This window comes from Varanus komodoensis, unplaced genomic scaffold (assembly GCF_004798865.1).
Source record: "Varanus komodoensis strain SLA01 unplaced genomic scaffold, ASM479886v1 scaffold4, whole genome shotgun sequence".
NCBI lineage: Eukaryota > Metazoa > Chordata > Lepidosauria > Squamata > Varanidae > Varanus > Varanus komodoensis.
Genome location: NW_025335941.1, coordinates 55,805,021 through 55,821,019, shown reverse-complemented (window position 1 = coordinate 55,821,019; position 15,999 = coordinate 55,805,021). Strand labels below are relative to the sequence as shown.

Below are 15,999 nucleotides of genomic sequence, written 5' to 3'. Positions count from 1 at the left end.
CCTGTAGCTTGTGGCTGCTTGGGAACCTTTAATTGCTGTGGCCCACAGTTAGAGCCTGCTGTTTCTGGGCTATATGTGCATGGAGAAATGTTAAATAGAGTTGCCACCATTTTTCTAACAGACACTGTACCTTAGATAGCTGCCACACATCAATAGATGTAGCATTTTCTAACCTGGAGATGCAGTGTTGGACTAAATTTTACCTGTGGGTGTTCTGGCCTGACAGGTAAGTTACAGAGAGTTCACCTTGGATGGGGTGAATACTCATCTTTTGATTCAGTGTACAATAATTTACTTTCTGTTTTATTTGCAAAACGGAAGTTTGTAGACTGGAGAAACAAGGTTTGAAAGTGAGCCATTGCACAGTTAGAACATGGAGTAAAATTTACACACATCACAATGCATAAACGTTCTGAAAAAGCTGTTTTATTTTGAACCAACAACCGTATTTGATTCTGCTATTCTTTTGATCCTCTTTGTTCTGTACTGTAAAGATGCTCAGTGAAACAGAAGGAAACAGCATAAAAGCAAAACATAATCAAGGCTGGATTAAACAAACCAGGTACCAGAAAGTGGAACTCCATGCACTGACTTAGAGCAGAGACAAGAAGGGAGCAGATAGATGGCAGCTCTGTGTTGTTGTTAGTTGCGAAGTCGTGTCTGACCCATCGCAACCCCATGGACAACATTCCTCCAGTGTGTGCACACATACATATGTCTGGCTTGATCTGAGTGCAAAGTGGTTATCCGTGTGAGTTCTTGTCACACCTTCTCTCTAACGCACTAGTTCTGTACATACAGGGATTCATTTTTCTAAGGAAGAATATTCAATGATGAAGCCCCAGCTCCCATGTGTAGTCTGAGGTCTCTAGTCGACTGCGCAAATCAGACATGGCTTTATCGCCTCATCTCACGTTTGCTCAAAAAAGACCTTAAGTTAGGGTGTACTTTCTTTTTGGCTCTGAAAGCTACATGTGAAGCAGGCTTGGGGGCCCACATGAATGTACACAGATATATTCATGAAGATCCCACTGATTTGATAGATTACTCTTGTTGCTAGGAGATTGCAAGCAGAGTGTTGGACAGGTGCTCTTTCTTGTGAGGAAAGCACATACAGTATGATGATCTTTGGAGAGGGGATTTTGGAGCCGTAGCAGGGGGCACAGAACTTGGGGGGCTACAGTTTGTGCACCCCTGCCCAACTGTAACAGGTTCGAGTGGTCACAGGAGCTGGGGCTTCTCTATGCAAGGCCAGTGTGGTCGGTGGTCAGGGTTGGACTGGTGCCACGGAAGATCTGGGTTTTAGTCTTCAGTGGACGACTCTGGGCCCAGCCGCTCACCCTCAGCTTAACCACCAAGGATTGTTGCTTGTGTGGATGAAATGGAGTGAAAAAAGACTGTGTAAGCTGCTTTGGGTTCCTTGCAAGAGGAAAAAAGGTATGATATAAATGCAAAGTGAGGATGATAATAATAATAGTGTGCTCCTGATGCTTTATTCATGTTAGTTTGCAAGGGCTTTACATGACAATGGTCGTCTCCAGGGCCTCTTTTGTACTTCCTATGCATTTCCTGTTATTCTTTAAAACATGGATAATCCTCAGCTATTATCAAGGCAAAACACATGTCTTTCTGCTGTTGTGCTGTGCCACAGAGGGCACCACCTTGTGCTCGTGTAATGGGATACAGATGAAGGTGGAAAAGGAGGAGAGCCTTTGGACTATGGGTGGTATAAAAATGTAAGGAATGAATAAGTAAATAAATAAAAAGAATTGCCTCTCCCAAGGTGTGGAGGAAGGCTTGCAAAGGAACTTTGCAAAGGAAACCAGCCTTGCTAAAATGCCGCGTTGAACACCTCATGTTCAGAAACCCTAAGCAACTGGCATGGCCTGACTGCCTACGCTTGGCAAGATGGTGCAAGCCACGCAAAAGCAGGTGCTAATACAGAACACATCTGGAGGGAGCCAGGTTGGGGAAGGCTGACTCGCCTCACCCACAGTGATCGGTATGCATAAAATGTGGATCAAGGGAGAGAGTGAAAGGGGGGAGAATTGTTGCTGCTGCTGTTGCAAGAAGTGTCCAACCCATCTTGACCCCATGGACAACACTCCTCCAGGCCTTCCTGTCCTCCACCATCCCCCAGAGTCCACTTAAGCTCACACTCACTGCTTCAGTGACTCCATCCAGCCACCTCATTCTCTGCCGTCCACTTCTTCTTTTGGCATCTATTGCTCCCAGCATTAGGCTCTTCTCCAGGGAGTCCTTCCTTCTCATTAGGTGGCCAAAGTATTTGAGTTTCATCTTCAGGATCTGGCCTTCTAAAGAGCAGTCAGGGTTGATCTCCTCATTAACAGACTTATTTGCTGAATTACTGAGCTAATAATCTTGGTGTAAATGTGTGCTGTGGACATGCTTCTAAACTGCCAGGTTTTGCACCAAAATATTATGTTATAAATTAAGAATTATTTGGCTCAAGCAACTCTAGCACAAGAGTATTTCCTGCTATTATAATATTCCAGCACCCTCTTGTGTTCGCATTAGGAAAACAGGTTTGAGTGCTTAGTTTTTAAGGAATGTCATACTACCTCTGTTCTGAAGAATGACAGGCATGATCCAGCCACAATGATGCACTTTGAGAAGTTCTAATTACTACATACTCTTAAAATGCTGCCTTTTGGCATGCATGGGCGTAGCATAACGTATCACACTTTGGTGACAACGAAAGAGGCCACTATGCGACAACAAAATGGTACAGTCAAACCAGAGTTTAAGAGATGATTCCATAATGCAATGGCATTGGGTTTCAGTGGAGGCTAGAGAAAGGAAATACTTCTTCAAAGACACAGAGTTTGGTTAATGAATTCATCACAGAATACATGATGACAGCTGCTAGCTTTTTGGAAAAGGATGAGGCAAATCAAAAGACAAGACCATACCACTGAAGTCAACTGGCACCTCCAGAGTCAGGGGCACTGATTGGCAGGTGCAGGGGGAAAGCAACGGGGCAGCTTGCGTTCGATGGAATATGGCTTGCCCCTGTTTGAGGGGGAATGCTGGACTATATGAGACTTTGTTCTGATAAGAACACAAGAGCCATGCAGACTTAGACCAAAGGCTTATCTGCTGCAATGTTCTGTTCCCACAGCAGTCAATCAGAGCTGCCAGTGAAAGTTTGTGGAGACAGGAGATGCTCATGTTCCCCTGTAACTGGTACTCAGAATCTATCCTAGAATTGCAGGTTGAAAGGAATCAAAGAAGCCATACAGTCCAATGGTTCTTTAAAGTGTGAGGCGAACCTAGAGGGAGTTGCCGAGGAAGGCACTCTTTCTTATAGAAACAAATACTTTTCCTTCGCTGCAAAACAGATGCAAGACAGCGAATGATATACCTATGACTTGCCTTGAAACTCAGTATCAAGAAAAGATCCTGGCATCTGGTCCCATCACTTCCTGACAAAGGAAGAAATGGAGGTAGTGACAGATTTTATTTTCCTGGACTCCAAGATCACCGCAGACGGGGACTGCAGCCAAGAAATTCAAAGATGCTTGCTCCTTGGGAGGAAAGCTATGGGAAATCTAGACAGCATACTAAAAAGCAGAGACATCACCCTGCCAACAAAAGTGAGTATAGTCAAGGCTATGGTTTTCCCTGTTGCGATGTATGGCTGTGAAAGTTGGACCATAAGGAAGACTGAGCGCCAAAGAATTGAGGTCTTTGAATTGTGGTGCTGGAGGAGACTCCTGCGAGTCCCTTGGACCACAATGAGGTCAAATCAGTCAGTCTTAGCGGAGATCAACCCTGACTGCTCTTTAGAAGGCCAGATACTGAAGATGAAACTCAAATACTTTGGCCGCCTAATGAGAAGGAAGGACTCACGGAGAAGAGCCTAATGCTGGGAACAATAGATGGCAAAAGAAGAAGGGGACGGCAGAGAATGAGGTGGCTGGATGGGGTCACTGGGGCAGTGGGTGTGAGCTTAGATGGATTCTGGGGGACGGTGGAGGACAGGAAGGCCTGGAGGAGTGTTGTCCATGGGGTCGCGAAGGGTCAGATGTGACTTTGCAACTAGCAACAACAAATACATATGACATCCAACAAGAATGCAATAGCCATGCTGTCTCACACCAGAGGCCTTTCCAGGCCAGCAGTGTTTGCTCCATTCACAGTTTCCAGCAAGGTGTGCTTTTGATATTTTATTTTATTATATCATTCATTCATTCATTTATACAGACATACATACATACCATTTCTATGCCACACCAATTGAAGTATCCGAACCATCTTCAAGGGCAGCCCCACGTAGAGCGCGTTACAGAAGTCTAATCGGGAAGTGACCAGCACATGTGTCACTGTTGCCAGGCAATCGTTCTCCAGGTAGGGACGTAGCTGATGGATCAGCCAAAGCAAGAAAGCGCTCCTCGCCACCGCCGTCACCTGAACTTCTAATGACAGCTCAGGGTTGAGGAGCACTCCCAAGCTGCAAACCTTGTCCCTAAGAGGGAGTGCAACTCCATTCAGGACAAGGGCCAGGTCCCCCAGCCCGAAGCCTGAACCACCCACCAACAGGACCTCCGTCTTGTCTGGATTGAGCTTCAGTTTATTGGCCCTCATCCAGCCCATTACCTTGGCCAGGCACCGGTTCAGTACAGCCACTGCCTCACCTGGATTGGTTGAAAACGAGAGGTAAAACTGGGTATCATCAGCGTACTGATTATTCCGCAGCCCACACCTCCTAATGACCTCTCCCAGTGGTTTCATGTAGATGTTAAATAGCAAGGGGGACAAAATGGACCCCTGTGGAACTCCATGGCATAACTGCCATGGCGCAGAACCATAGTCCCCCAGCAGCACCTTCTGGAATCAGCCATTGAGATAGGAGTGGAACCACTGCAAAGCAGTGCCTCCAACTCCCAATCCCGCTAGCCTACCCAGAAGGATACCATGGTCAATGGTATCGAAAGCCGCTGAGAGGTCCAGGACTCCCCATTTCTCTACCTGCACAGGTCATCATACAGGGCGACCAAGGCAGATTCAGTACCATGCCCAGGTCTGAAGCCGGACTGAAATGGGTCCAGATAATCAGTTTCATCCAAGAGTGTTTGGAGTTGTCCCGCCACCACCCGCTCTAACACCTTGCCCAAGAACGGGATGTTGGCCACCAATCTATAATTGGCGGCCACCTCTGGATCCAGGGATGCCTTCTTTAGGACTGGCCGGACTACTGCCTCCTTTAAAGGGGCAGATACCTGGCCATCCCTTAGAGAGGCATTGACAACCTCCAGGATCCAGGTCCCAATCCCGTCCTTGGCTTGCTTGAGTAGCCAAGATGGGCAAGGGTCCAGTAAGCAGGTGGTAGAACATAGTTGTCCAAGCACCTTGTCCATGTCATCCGGCCGCAACAACTGAAACTCATCCATCAATTGTGGACCAGACGGCAACATTGGCACTTCCCCAGTAGAATCTGATTCACTAGCAGAGTCCAGCTCGTGACGAATCTGAGTGATTTTCTCCCTGAAATGCTTGGCGAAGTCATCACAGTGGGCCTTCGAGGGTGGCACGAGATCTTTCTTTGGGCCCAGATGTATCAGCCCCTGTACCACCCGAAAGAGCTCCGCTGGATGGCATTGTGAGGAGGCAATAGAAGCGGAGAAGAATTTCTTCTTCGCCGCCCTCACCGCCACAGCATAGCCCCAATAATGGGCTCTTAAGTGTGTTCGGTCAGACTCATCACGTGATTTCTACATATTGGATGTAGTCCTGAGTCATCATGACTAGTAGGCCTTGATATCCTTAGTCTCCGTGAATTTGTCCAATTCCTTTTAAAACTGACAAAACTGATGACAAGCAACGAGTGGACTGCACAGGTTAGGCGTGTTCTGTGTGAGTACTTCCTTTTTCCCTTCAGAATTTCCCATCACTCAGCTCCCACTTCGCTGGGTAGCCCCAGGCTCTAGTATGATGAGCCATTGAATGGAAGAGAAAAGAATGAACATATCACAGGGTCAGGGTTTATTGTTGCCAGTTTTATTGAACCAATAAAATTCCTACCGATAACAATGAAAGGAATTTCAGCAAGTATAAATGCTATACAGTTTTAACAAACCCCAATGTTCCGTACCTATAAATAGAATTTTTCAAAACCTCATAAAAAGTGCAGATTTTATGAATTGCTGTTAACAGGTTAATATGCACACACAAATTCCTTTATTGAAAAATACGTTTTTTTTGTCTCAGCTCGCTAAAAAGTTCCTTCCGCATCCGTTCAGATACAATTCAAGTTGGGTAACTAAAAACTTGACCAAAAAAAAAAAAAGTTACACACAGGGATGCAATTGGATTGGCTTGTCCAATATCCACCTACATAAGAAAAATGCTAGTCTTGATTCAGTCTGCAAGAGGTCCTAAATCTGCATATCCACAATGCGTGTGCTTCAGGGAAGTGGCCTCTAGGGTTCACTCATGTGCTTGAGTTACTCCTGTAGTACAATAGTTTGGGGCAGCAGGAAAGCCCCCATCACCTTTTGCTACTCCAGAGTAACTTCTTCAGCCTGTACTTTTCTTGAGAAAATGGAAGAAAAGTTATCCCAGAAACAACTTGCAGTGTGGGTATGATGAAAAGTAAGCCTCTTCACAGCTTCACTGGCATTAAGCCACCTGGTAGTGGGCAAAACTTGGCCCATGCAGATGACCGCCAATAGGAGCGCTAGCATGAACTCTTCAAAGAGATAAAATAGTATTTTAGTTTTAGCCAGCTCACTTGCAGCAGGCTCAAAGAAACTAAAAACGCACGCACACAGAGGCTTTGTTGCTATTCTGACAAATCTCCTCCCTTCCACCTGCAGAAAAGGCTTCAGCCAGTTTCACGTTTTGCTGGCAAGCAAGTAAAGAAGAAGAGGGGCTTGCCATATCCCAAGAGAACTCAGCTTGAGATTGGCTTACTAGCCCATCTGGCTGCAGACCTTTGTTGTGGTTTCTCCTGAATGTAAACGGGAAGTTTCTATTCCATTCACGTCAACCTGCATTTGCCTCTACACATCCACACAAGAATTAAGCGATGCAAAGGCCATTACTTGCTGTGTTTGAAACCAAACCTTCTCCAAGGAGTTCCAGGTGGTGCAAATTAAGGTTTCCTACACAGACACGGGCTCAATACCCAAACTTAAAACACAATCTCTCATCTACAGCTAGATCTGTTTCTAGTTCTAAGTGGCTATAGATTTATTGAGTCAGTTACTTTACCAGAAAACACACATACATACACTCACATATGGAAAAAACCAAAGCACAATCCTAAATAAAGCTTAAGCCTATAAACAGATCACCTTTCTCTTCCAACTCCCAAGGACACACATACAAAAATGCACACACACACAGACATAATAAAGCTGTGTGAATCCTAAATTGCATCATTGATAAGCTTATTCTACATACAGCCATAACATAGTACAAACAATTGAAAGTGGGCAATCTTGTAGGACTGAGCCATCCACCTCAGGTCCCATGTTTCACAAATCATTTTCTTTAAAAAACTTACAGTAACAAAGTCAAGGACCGTGAAGGCCTATCACAGTTTCTAGAAATACACTACATTTCAAGGGAACACATGGTCAAAAAAGCCAAAAGGGAAACAACATCAATACTGATGGGTTTGTGAGTAACTATGGAGACCAGTTGATGTTCACAGCATGCTACATCTGAGACTTCAAACTCGTACTCAATTCACTTGGCCACTTTTCAAATGTTCAGGCACCATTTTGGTTTTGCCCTGGGCAGCCCTATGCATGGATCAAAATCAAGGATGGCCCATATTTTACATTCTTAAGGGTCACTGTATTCTGTGGACATTCACTGGAAGTCAGGACAATTTATTTATTTTTTCATTCCTTTCCTTTCATTTCTATACCATCTCACAGCCAAAGCTCTCTGGACAGCTTACACAGTCCATAAATCAACCCTCCCCACCCATCACTTCCCACAGAGGTCAGGCTCATCTGGTATCAGCCTAGCGGTAAATAATGAACCACATGTGCCAGAATGGTAATTTAGGCCACAAGTAGATTGGACATGGAGAAGCCAACATACTTCCTGAAAGGTCCTCCTCAAGAGGCAGGTGGTAAAGATCTGTGTAATGTGTACAAGCAACAATTCCGTCACATTTCTATGGAGTGAGCTCTGGAAATTCTATGAATATGGAATACTATGGGATATTTAACTGCATCTTTCCATCCATGTCAAGCTCTGAAGGAACACACCTTCTCACCTTGATTGGAAAGCTGTAAAGAGACTGTTTTTACCTTCTTGAAGGAAGCCTACTTTAACCTTTTGGCACATCTATGGCACAGATTTTAACTGGTTTAACATACCTCCTCTCTGCCAGTTCCATGAGAGGATACAAACAAACATATTCAGTGCTTACATCCAACTACAATTTGCAGGAGGCTATGGGAGAAATCATGGCTGTAAAACCAACATAGGTTTGTAACAGAGATAAGATAAACCTTAACAGAATGTTGGCAATTTATCTTACTCTACCTTTGTTAATGGGTAAACCTCTTGACTAGGGAACTTTTTAATACTTACAGTCAGTTTAAAAAAGAAAGAAAGAAAGAAAGGTGTCTGCTATTTCAGACACAATTGCTTGGAAGAAAGCAGACACCCAAAGCTGTCTTTTAATTGCCTTTGCAAATTCAATTATAAACATGCATTACAATGTTAAAATTAAGATTCTTTAGGGCAAAACGATTTGTCCTGTAGGGAGCTTCCTCATTGGTAACTGAATTTATACAAAGGGTTACTATTTAATAAAACAAAGACTTACATCAGTTACCCATTCATTCCAGATGAACCTCATTGCTTTCAGTTCAGTTAGTACTTAAGTGTAAAGACTGGGGGCTGGTTCCTAAAAAAAAAGGAACTTCTTCCTGACATGGTTCCCTATAGCTTGTAAAAAGCAATTGTAGTCAGTATCTGATACCCCTCCTTCAAGGGCCATTTCACACTATTTACCTTAGAAAGTGAAAGACCCTTCTTGTGGTCCTGTGCACATTCTTCATAAGGACAATCCAGATTTTATTTTTTAGTCCCTCAATACAAAGTACTCTTTTCTGATGGAGGCAGAGGCCTCAGCATGAAAACCCTTGGAAAATGTGTGAGAAGGTCTAACTTTAATTTTGTTTGGTGCTCCAGAAAGCAGTGCCCCAAGTTTCATAGATTTGATTTTCCAACTTAAGGGGAAAATAAATTTCCATCAAAATTGCCCTGACATTTAAGAAATGGTTGGAAGCCAAAGGTGTGTGCCTTCAAATCTCTCCTCTGCATCTGCAGCTGTGCTCTCTTTTTTGAAAAGTCTATTTACCTTTCTTATAAGTGCCAAAAACTTCTATTTATTTATTTATTTATTTATTTTAAAAAGAAGCATGCTTTTAAAAGGTTTTTTAAAAGGTCAAACACTGAATGCATTTCGGAAGACAAAGAAAAGGTACAAAACCAATTGGAACTGCAAAGCAGTTTGGCTCATCCTCATAATTAAGATATGCCAATTACAGTAAGCTAGTTTAAGGAAGCAATGTTTCCAAAAACAGCAGGCTGACTTTTCTATTAAACAAACTTGTAAGATTGCCTCCGTGCCACCTAAAAATATGAGACTGATACATGTGCCATCCAGCATACCTTGTTTCCCGGGGAAAGACCTGTTAAGATAGGAGGTTGTATACCTCTTAAGTGAGGAACATGAAGTGTTAAGGTGCTTCTACATCAGCTACACATCTGGACCATTACAAGGGTTGCCTCGTAACAGTAGTCCATCTTTGCTTGGCACGGCCTGGCTGACACAATTCAGGTGTAGATGGGAAGATCCAGTTTGCAGAGATCATCATGAAAGATGCCCCCTTAATATTTTTCCAACAGTATGTAGACCTGGTTTGCACATCATGCTAACACATAGTTATTTATGCTAACCCATCTGCTTGGCAGATGATAGAATTGGTTTATTTTCTCCAATCCCTGGCTTGTTCGTTTCCTTCCCCTTTCTCCTGCTCAAATGTCTTTGTGGAATTGTACTAGTGGCATGCAAAGTGATTGGGTTTTTCTTTGTACTACTCTTGCTCACTGTCTATATTGCTTGCCTTAATAACCATAGATAACCCACAGTTGGGGGTTCCCACATAATGACAAACCCATAGTTTAAACAACCCAGAGTACATACCCCAGCAAAAAATCATGGCTGTTTCTAGGTTGTTTGTAGTTAACAAACCATGGTTTGTTGATATGGGTATGTGCACTTCTCACTCAGAATTCAACAATCTATGAGTTAAGAAAACAATGTAAACCAGGTCTTATTCAGTGTGGTACAAACAGAGCTTCACATGAAAAGAGACAGTGGCATGTTCTATTATCGCTTCACACAATGGAATCAGTGAGAGGATGGGCAATTGCCAGTAGCAACTAGGAATGTGCCTCTGGGTTTGCAAAATGCAAGATGAAAGTACTAGTGATGGACTAAACATATGTCAAGGCTCTGGAAATCTTTATGGCAGCCAGCAGACCACAGAAGAGTTCATTTAGTTTGGTGTTTGGCCCTCTCAAAGCACAAACCTAGTTTACAGCAAGCTGATAATTTAATGTATGCAAGCCTTCAAAATGAGAGCATCATTCATTCCAGGTGCGGAATCTGAATTCTCATAATGCAGGCTTTAGCTCTTTTCATGTAAAATGCCAGAGCCAATGAATATATTCTAATTACTCCTCAGATCATTGTCATTCCTATACCCCAGACAGCAACCTCAGTAGATAACATAAAATGCAAGTGAGTAAAGGTCATGGTTCAGGGCAGACTTACTGGGAGTAAACTATACCAAACCCAGTTGAACTTTCTTCAGAATGTAGGATTGGCCTGTAAAAACTCTCCCAGGCCAGCATACATTTTGCATTTCATTTCGTTCCATTCCTAGTCTCATACACTCATACATACACAAACACACATGCCTTTCCTACATCTAAAATATCTGGCTCAGCTTGGGGTATTTTTTTTTTTGTTTACTCAAAAGCTAAATCTGATTTGTTGCACCATTTCCAGCCCACCCTAAATAAATCCGATGAAGATATGAATTTAGCAGAAGCAATGAGCAACTGTCCAGGGGCCATTTATATACTCTGTGGCAGCAAAAGTCCCAACAAAAGCCTCCCGAGATTTGGGAACTGATATCCTACCATACTGTTCCACAGAACCCGTAGGTCTTCTAACTTGCTAGCAGCAACTATTGCTACCTATGGTCCTGTCTACACATTTCTCTTGTCCCTTGACTGACAACAAGGACAGATTTTGGTCCAGGGAGCACAGATGCTGGCATCTCATGTAAACCCAGACGAAGGGAAGGAAACACGCACACACACACACACACACACAGACCCCCGCCCCCCACATCCCTACATTGCAAAGAACTGATAAACATTTCTGACAGCCATTAACCCATGAAGTTTGAGGCTTCATTCACATTCATATGTATTATTTTTTCTTATCCTCCCCCCCCAAAAAAAACCCCATTTGGCACATTTGTGAGCTTAAGGGGTATGCCAAGCAAACCAGGTACAATCATGTTCACTTGGATGCGTAATCTGAATGTCAGCATGTAAAAAGTGGTGTGCACACGCACAGACACCCATCACATTTGGGTATATATAAAGCTATGCACCAAATAAGGACCACATTACTGTATACTCTGTATCAACCACCTTGGAAACATTTCATAACATTCAAGTGAGCCATTCTACTTCTAAGGAGAAACACTACTTCTCAACAGCAGGTTCCAACTGCGAATGCCACATACCAATCTGACACCATCTGAAATCTAGTTTATGCATCTGTTGACAGTTTATACATTTCACAAAGGGAGAAAAAGTCAACACAGACAGAGGCTTCTAGTATTAAAATCTATTTGTCTCTTGGTGAGATGACTATTCAGTTTAAATGATAAAAAAGAAACAAGAAAAGGCACTAATGCTTTCACAATTAGAACACCAACTTCTCAATAAACAAAACTAACCCCTCTGAAGAAAGAGTTAAAGCTTTTACAGTTATATACACAAGTCAGCTTGTGTTTCTAACTACTCCTAAGTATGAAGCAGATGCAATATTTTTAGAGTGGTGGGGCCAGAGTGTCCTCACCTGTTGCTTCTCCCTACATCCTTTCCTGTCTGTTTTTCTCTGCCCCATGCAAACAAGTGTCCAGAATCCAGGAAAGAACAGAGTTAGGGAAAAGGGCATTCAAGGGAATGAGCCAGACACTCCTTCCCCAACTTGACACCTTCTTCCTAACCAAAAAACAAGACAAACACCCTTTCCCCAGATGCTTTGCAGGTATTTGGCAGAGACTAACTTTCTTCACCTGTCCATTTCAGTTCTGCTTCAAAGCCACAATCCAGTTGGAGTTGCAAGTCCCACTGACTCCGCCATGAGTCAAGGTGACTTTGGATGTATCAATTCCATGCTGCCAGAAGAAAGTACACCTGGCTTCTGTAATAGCTGCTGCTCCCAACCAAAGGATACCTGCTTAAGTTCTCCTTTGCATATGAGCGTCCTGTGCTACCAGCTGGACTTGCCTGTGCAGATGGCTGAGCACACTCGTCAAATCCAATGCCACACTTCACAGTGTTAAATTGTGGCTTAAAACTTTTAAGAAAACCACTCACTTTCACTACCCAGATAGATAAACTAACTACTATTCATGCTTTCCAACAATACTCTGGTCATCAAACAGCTGTCCTCAAGTAATACAAGGTTTTGCATAGGGCATAGCTACACAACATAATTCAATGATTTAATCGTCTCCCGAGAAGCCAAGAGATTGTTTGGGAAGTGTGTAAGAGGATATTTTTAACAGAGAATTCACAGCACACTCGTCAAAGGACAATACAAACCAATATGCTATCTGTCGTGTAGCTATATCCTCAGAGGGTTTCCATGCAAAAGAAAAGCAACCTGCAATTCCAAGTGCAGAAACAGAGGATGTATAGAACAACAAACAATTATTTCAGCAGCTGGGGTGTGTGGGGGTGTGGCATGATGTCACAATAATTATTAGACAACAGAAGACTGAGAACAATTCCATTTTTAGAAGATCAATAAAATAAACCCAACCAAATTCTTGTCCATAGTTTGTTTGTTTGCTTGTTTAAAATGGAAAGACTTCCAAAATGGTTCTCATAAAACAAACCATTATGGAAGCCTTCAACTTAAATAGTTATGCTATATTACCTTCTGCAGCTTATTGGACTAAAAGGATGTCAATTTCATTTATTTCCCATGCATATCAAAACAAAGCCAATCTTGAAGGAATAAACTAACATCAGTGTTGAGTACCCCAACCAAAGGCTACAGGACAGCAGAGCTCCTTGTATGGCCCTTTGAGAATGTAACAGGATATAAGAAAGTGATGCGGTGATTGCTTTCAATGGGACTCAGCTGTGACTAACACTTCTTGGAGTGAAGCTATCAGCTCAACATCACTCTCATATCCTTGTGGGCATATCCTTCAGGCACTTCACCGAATCATTAAAGACAACATAAAGTAAAGCTATAAAAACACTGACATTTTGTGCTCTTAAAAAAAAAGCGTAGTCAAGCAATGCAAATGGGTGACCTTTTTGGCAGCGCACTTCTCTTTCCTAACAATGCCAGCTGTCAGTGGGCACGCTCCAGCAAGTGCTGCTGCGCCACATTCTGTGTTCCTGTCTTTGGAGCTTGCACGAGGCTTCTCCACTCTAAGGAACAGAGGATGTGAGGAAGTGCCTGGGGAAACATGCCCTGCATCTGTTTCACTCAGTGGATGCTTTGGCATCATGGTAGTAACTGATTGTTCAAGGCAAGCAAGCCATGGGCACTAGCAGAGTTCGGGAAGGGAAAGCATTTGACCCCAGCCATTCTGAAGGGGCTATTTCAAGCAGTGAGTTTGTAAGGGAAAGCTTGCCTTTCTGCTCAATATTGCACTTCCTTTGTTCACTCATGTCAACACATAGAAACACAATTAATAGATTTAAAATGTTAAAAAGTGTTCTGACACCATGATTCCAGGAAACATGATGGGATTCAAATTTTGAAAAGCTTCAGCTAAAGACTAACTAACAAGTTAACCACTGAATTAAAAAGAGACAGAGAGAAACAGCAGTGGAAGAAAGAAGAGGAGGCCACAGTTCAATGGTAAAGCACATTCTTTTGCATGTAGAGGGTTTCAGGTTCAACCTCTCACGCTACCAGTTAAAAGGACCTCCAGTTGTAAAGTTAGGAAACCTGTCCACGTGAGGCCTCAAGCGAATGCCACAGCCAGCCAAATAAGCAGTACTGGCTAGACAGACAGAAGGTCTGACCTAGTAAAAGTCCATATAAGCAAAGCTGTCACGGAAAGCAGAGCTATAGCTCAGCAAATACAGACTTTGCATGCACGAGGCCCTGGGTTCAACCCCTGCCATCTCCAGTTAAGATTTTTAGGCAGCAGGGGCTGAGGCAAGACCACTTCCCAAGTCCTTGGAGAGCCAGGACAGGCAGCGCTGGGCTAAATGGACCTGCAGTCTGACACAAAACAAGGCAGCTCTTGATAGTTTTGAAACAACATAGTCAAGTAGATTGTTTTTTGTTTAATTAGTATGTGTTGAAGTTGCAGATTCCACATTACTCCTGTAACTAGGAACGAGTTAAAAGAATGAGTTTTAATTTAAACATCTTACAAATGTTTTAAAACCAACCTGTAATAGATTGCTGATCGGGCTTTTGAGTGCCCTTAACGCATCACTAGAGGTTAGGGTTAAGCTTAGAGAGCAACTCTAGGCAAAAGTGGAGGATGCAGTCCCTGAAACAGTATGTACAGTTGAAATGGATATGGCAAAACCCCAGTCATTCATTCAAAAAAGCAGGTGCTGTATTTGAATGCTGTGTCTCAGTAGCATGCTGCAAAATTCGCAGCAGTTCCTTTCACATTAAAAAAAGAAAGGAACGGGGCAGACAATAGTTGCATCAACTTCCACATGACCTCCAAACTACCACTGAATAGAAGTACTAAATTTCTACGAAAAAATGTAAGAATAAGCCAGTTGAGCAGTTCAGTTTAAAATACGGCATATATTGGATTTAGGAAAACTGCATTATAACATCCTAGAAAGAATTAAAGGAGGTTGGGATTGGTGGGGAGAAAGAAAATTCCTTACTGGATTCTATTCATATAAGCAAGGGTGGGGTGGCTGAAAACAGAACCTCAAAAGAAATACTGTGTTTTTCTTCTGGGTGAGAAGAAATCAAATATAACAAACCGATTTCAGGTTTGTGACCAATACTCCAACTGGAAACAACTTAAGTAGTGTTCCTCAGTGTTACTCTTGCTACCATTAGTAATGTTAAGCATCAAGGAAAAAGAAAAGAAAATACAGCTCATCATTGCACATTAACAGCCGCCAGAATTGTGGCTTCAGCTTTTGACACTAGCAAATCCAATAACCTGATGCTACACCATAGGCAGTTTTCTTCACTGTGCAACTTGTTTGGAAGATTTATTCGCACACTTGCAGCGGCGCTTCAGGTCAAGTGACGTGTGATGGCACGAAGGGCATAGAGCAGCTCAGCTTGCATGCGAGCCTCCATAAGAAGAAGATTCACGTGGACCTGACGTGCAAAAATGTAAAAAAAGAAAAACATGCACAACATTGCTGCTCACGATGACATGCACATAACGGCACCCTGTGACTGTGAACCTTAAAAGGGCAGTTTCACATGTACACGTCCACTGCTCGTTGAATGCATCAAGTGTTTAACAGGAGTTTAATATTGTGTATTTAATGTTTGATATGGTCTTTTCTATGATTTTACTGTCTGTAACCTGCCCAGGGAGCTGTGGGGCTAACAGGGTGGGATAAAAATCTAATAAGAAATTAAGTGATGGTTTACCTACATACATCACAGACCTACCAAATTCTTTTTATAATGCCCCACCATAATTAATGGTGGTTTTAATGATAACA

General features: G+C 42.9%; 1 protein-coding gene across 1 annotated transcript in view; it reads right to left on the bottom strand.

Annotated features, from left to right (window-relative positions):
- Nucleotides 1-5,999: 5,999 nt before the first annotated feature.
- Nucleotides 6,000-15,999, bottom strand: part of SESN3 (sestrin 3) — a 72,856-nt gene continuing 62,856 nt past the window's right edge. Inside the window, exon 10 of the mRNA XM_044441517.1 lies at nucleotides 6,000-15,643. Within this exon, the coding sequence (XP_044297452.1) occupies nucleotides 15,557-15,643 (87 nt within the window). The 3' untranslated portion in view covers nucleotides 6,000-15,556. The remainder of the gene's footprint in view (nucleotides 15,644-15,999) is intronic.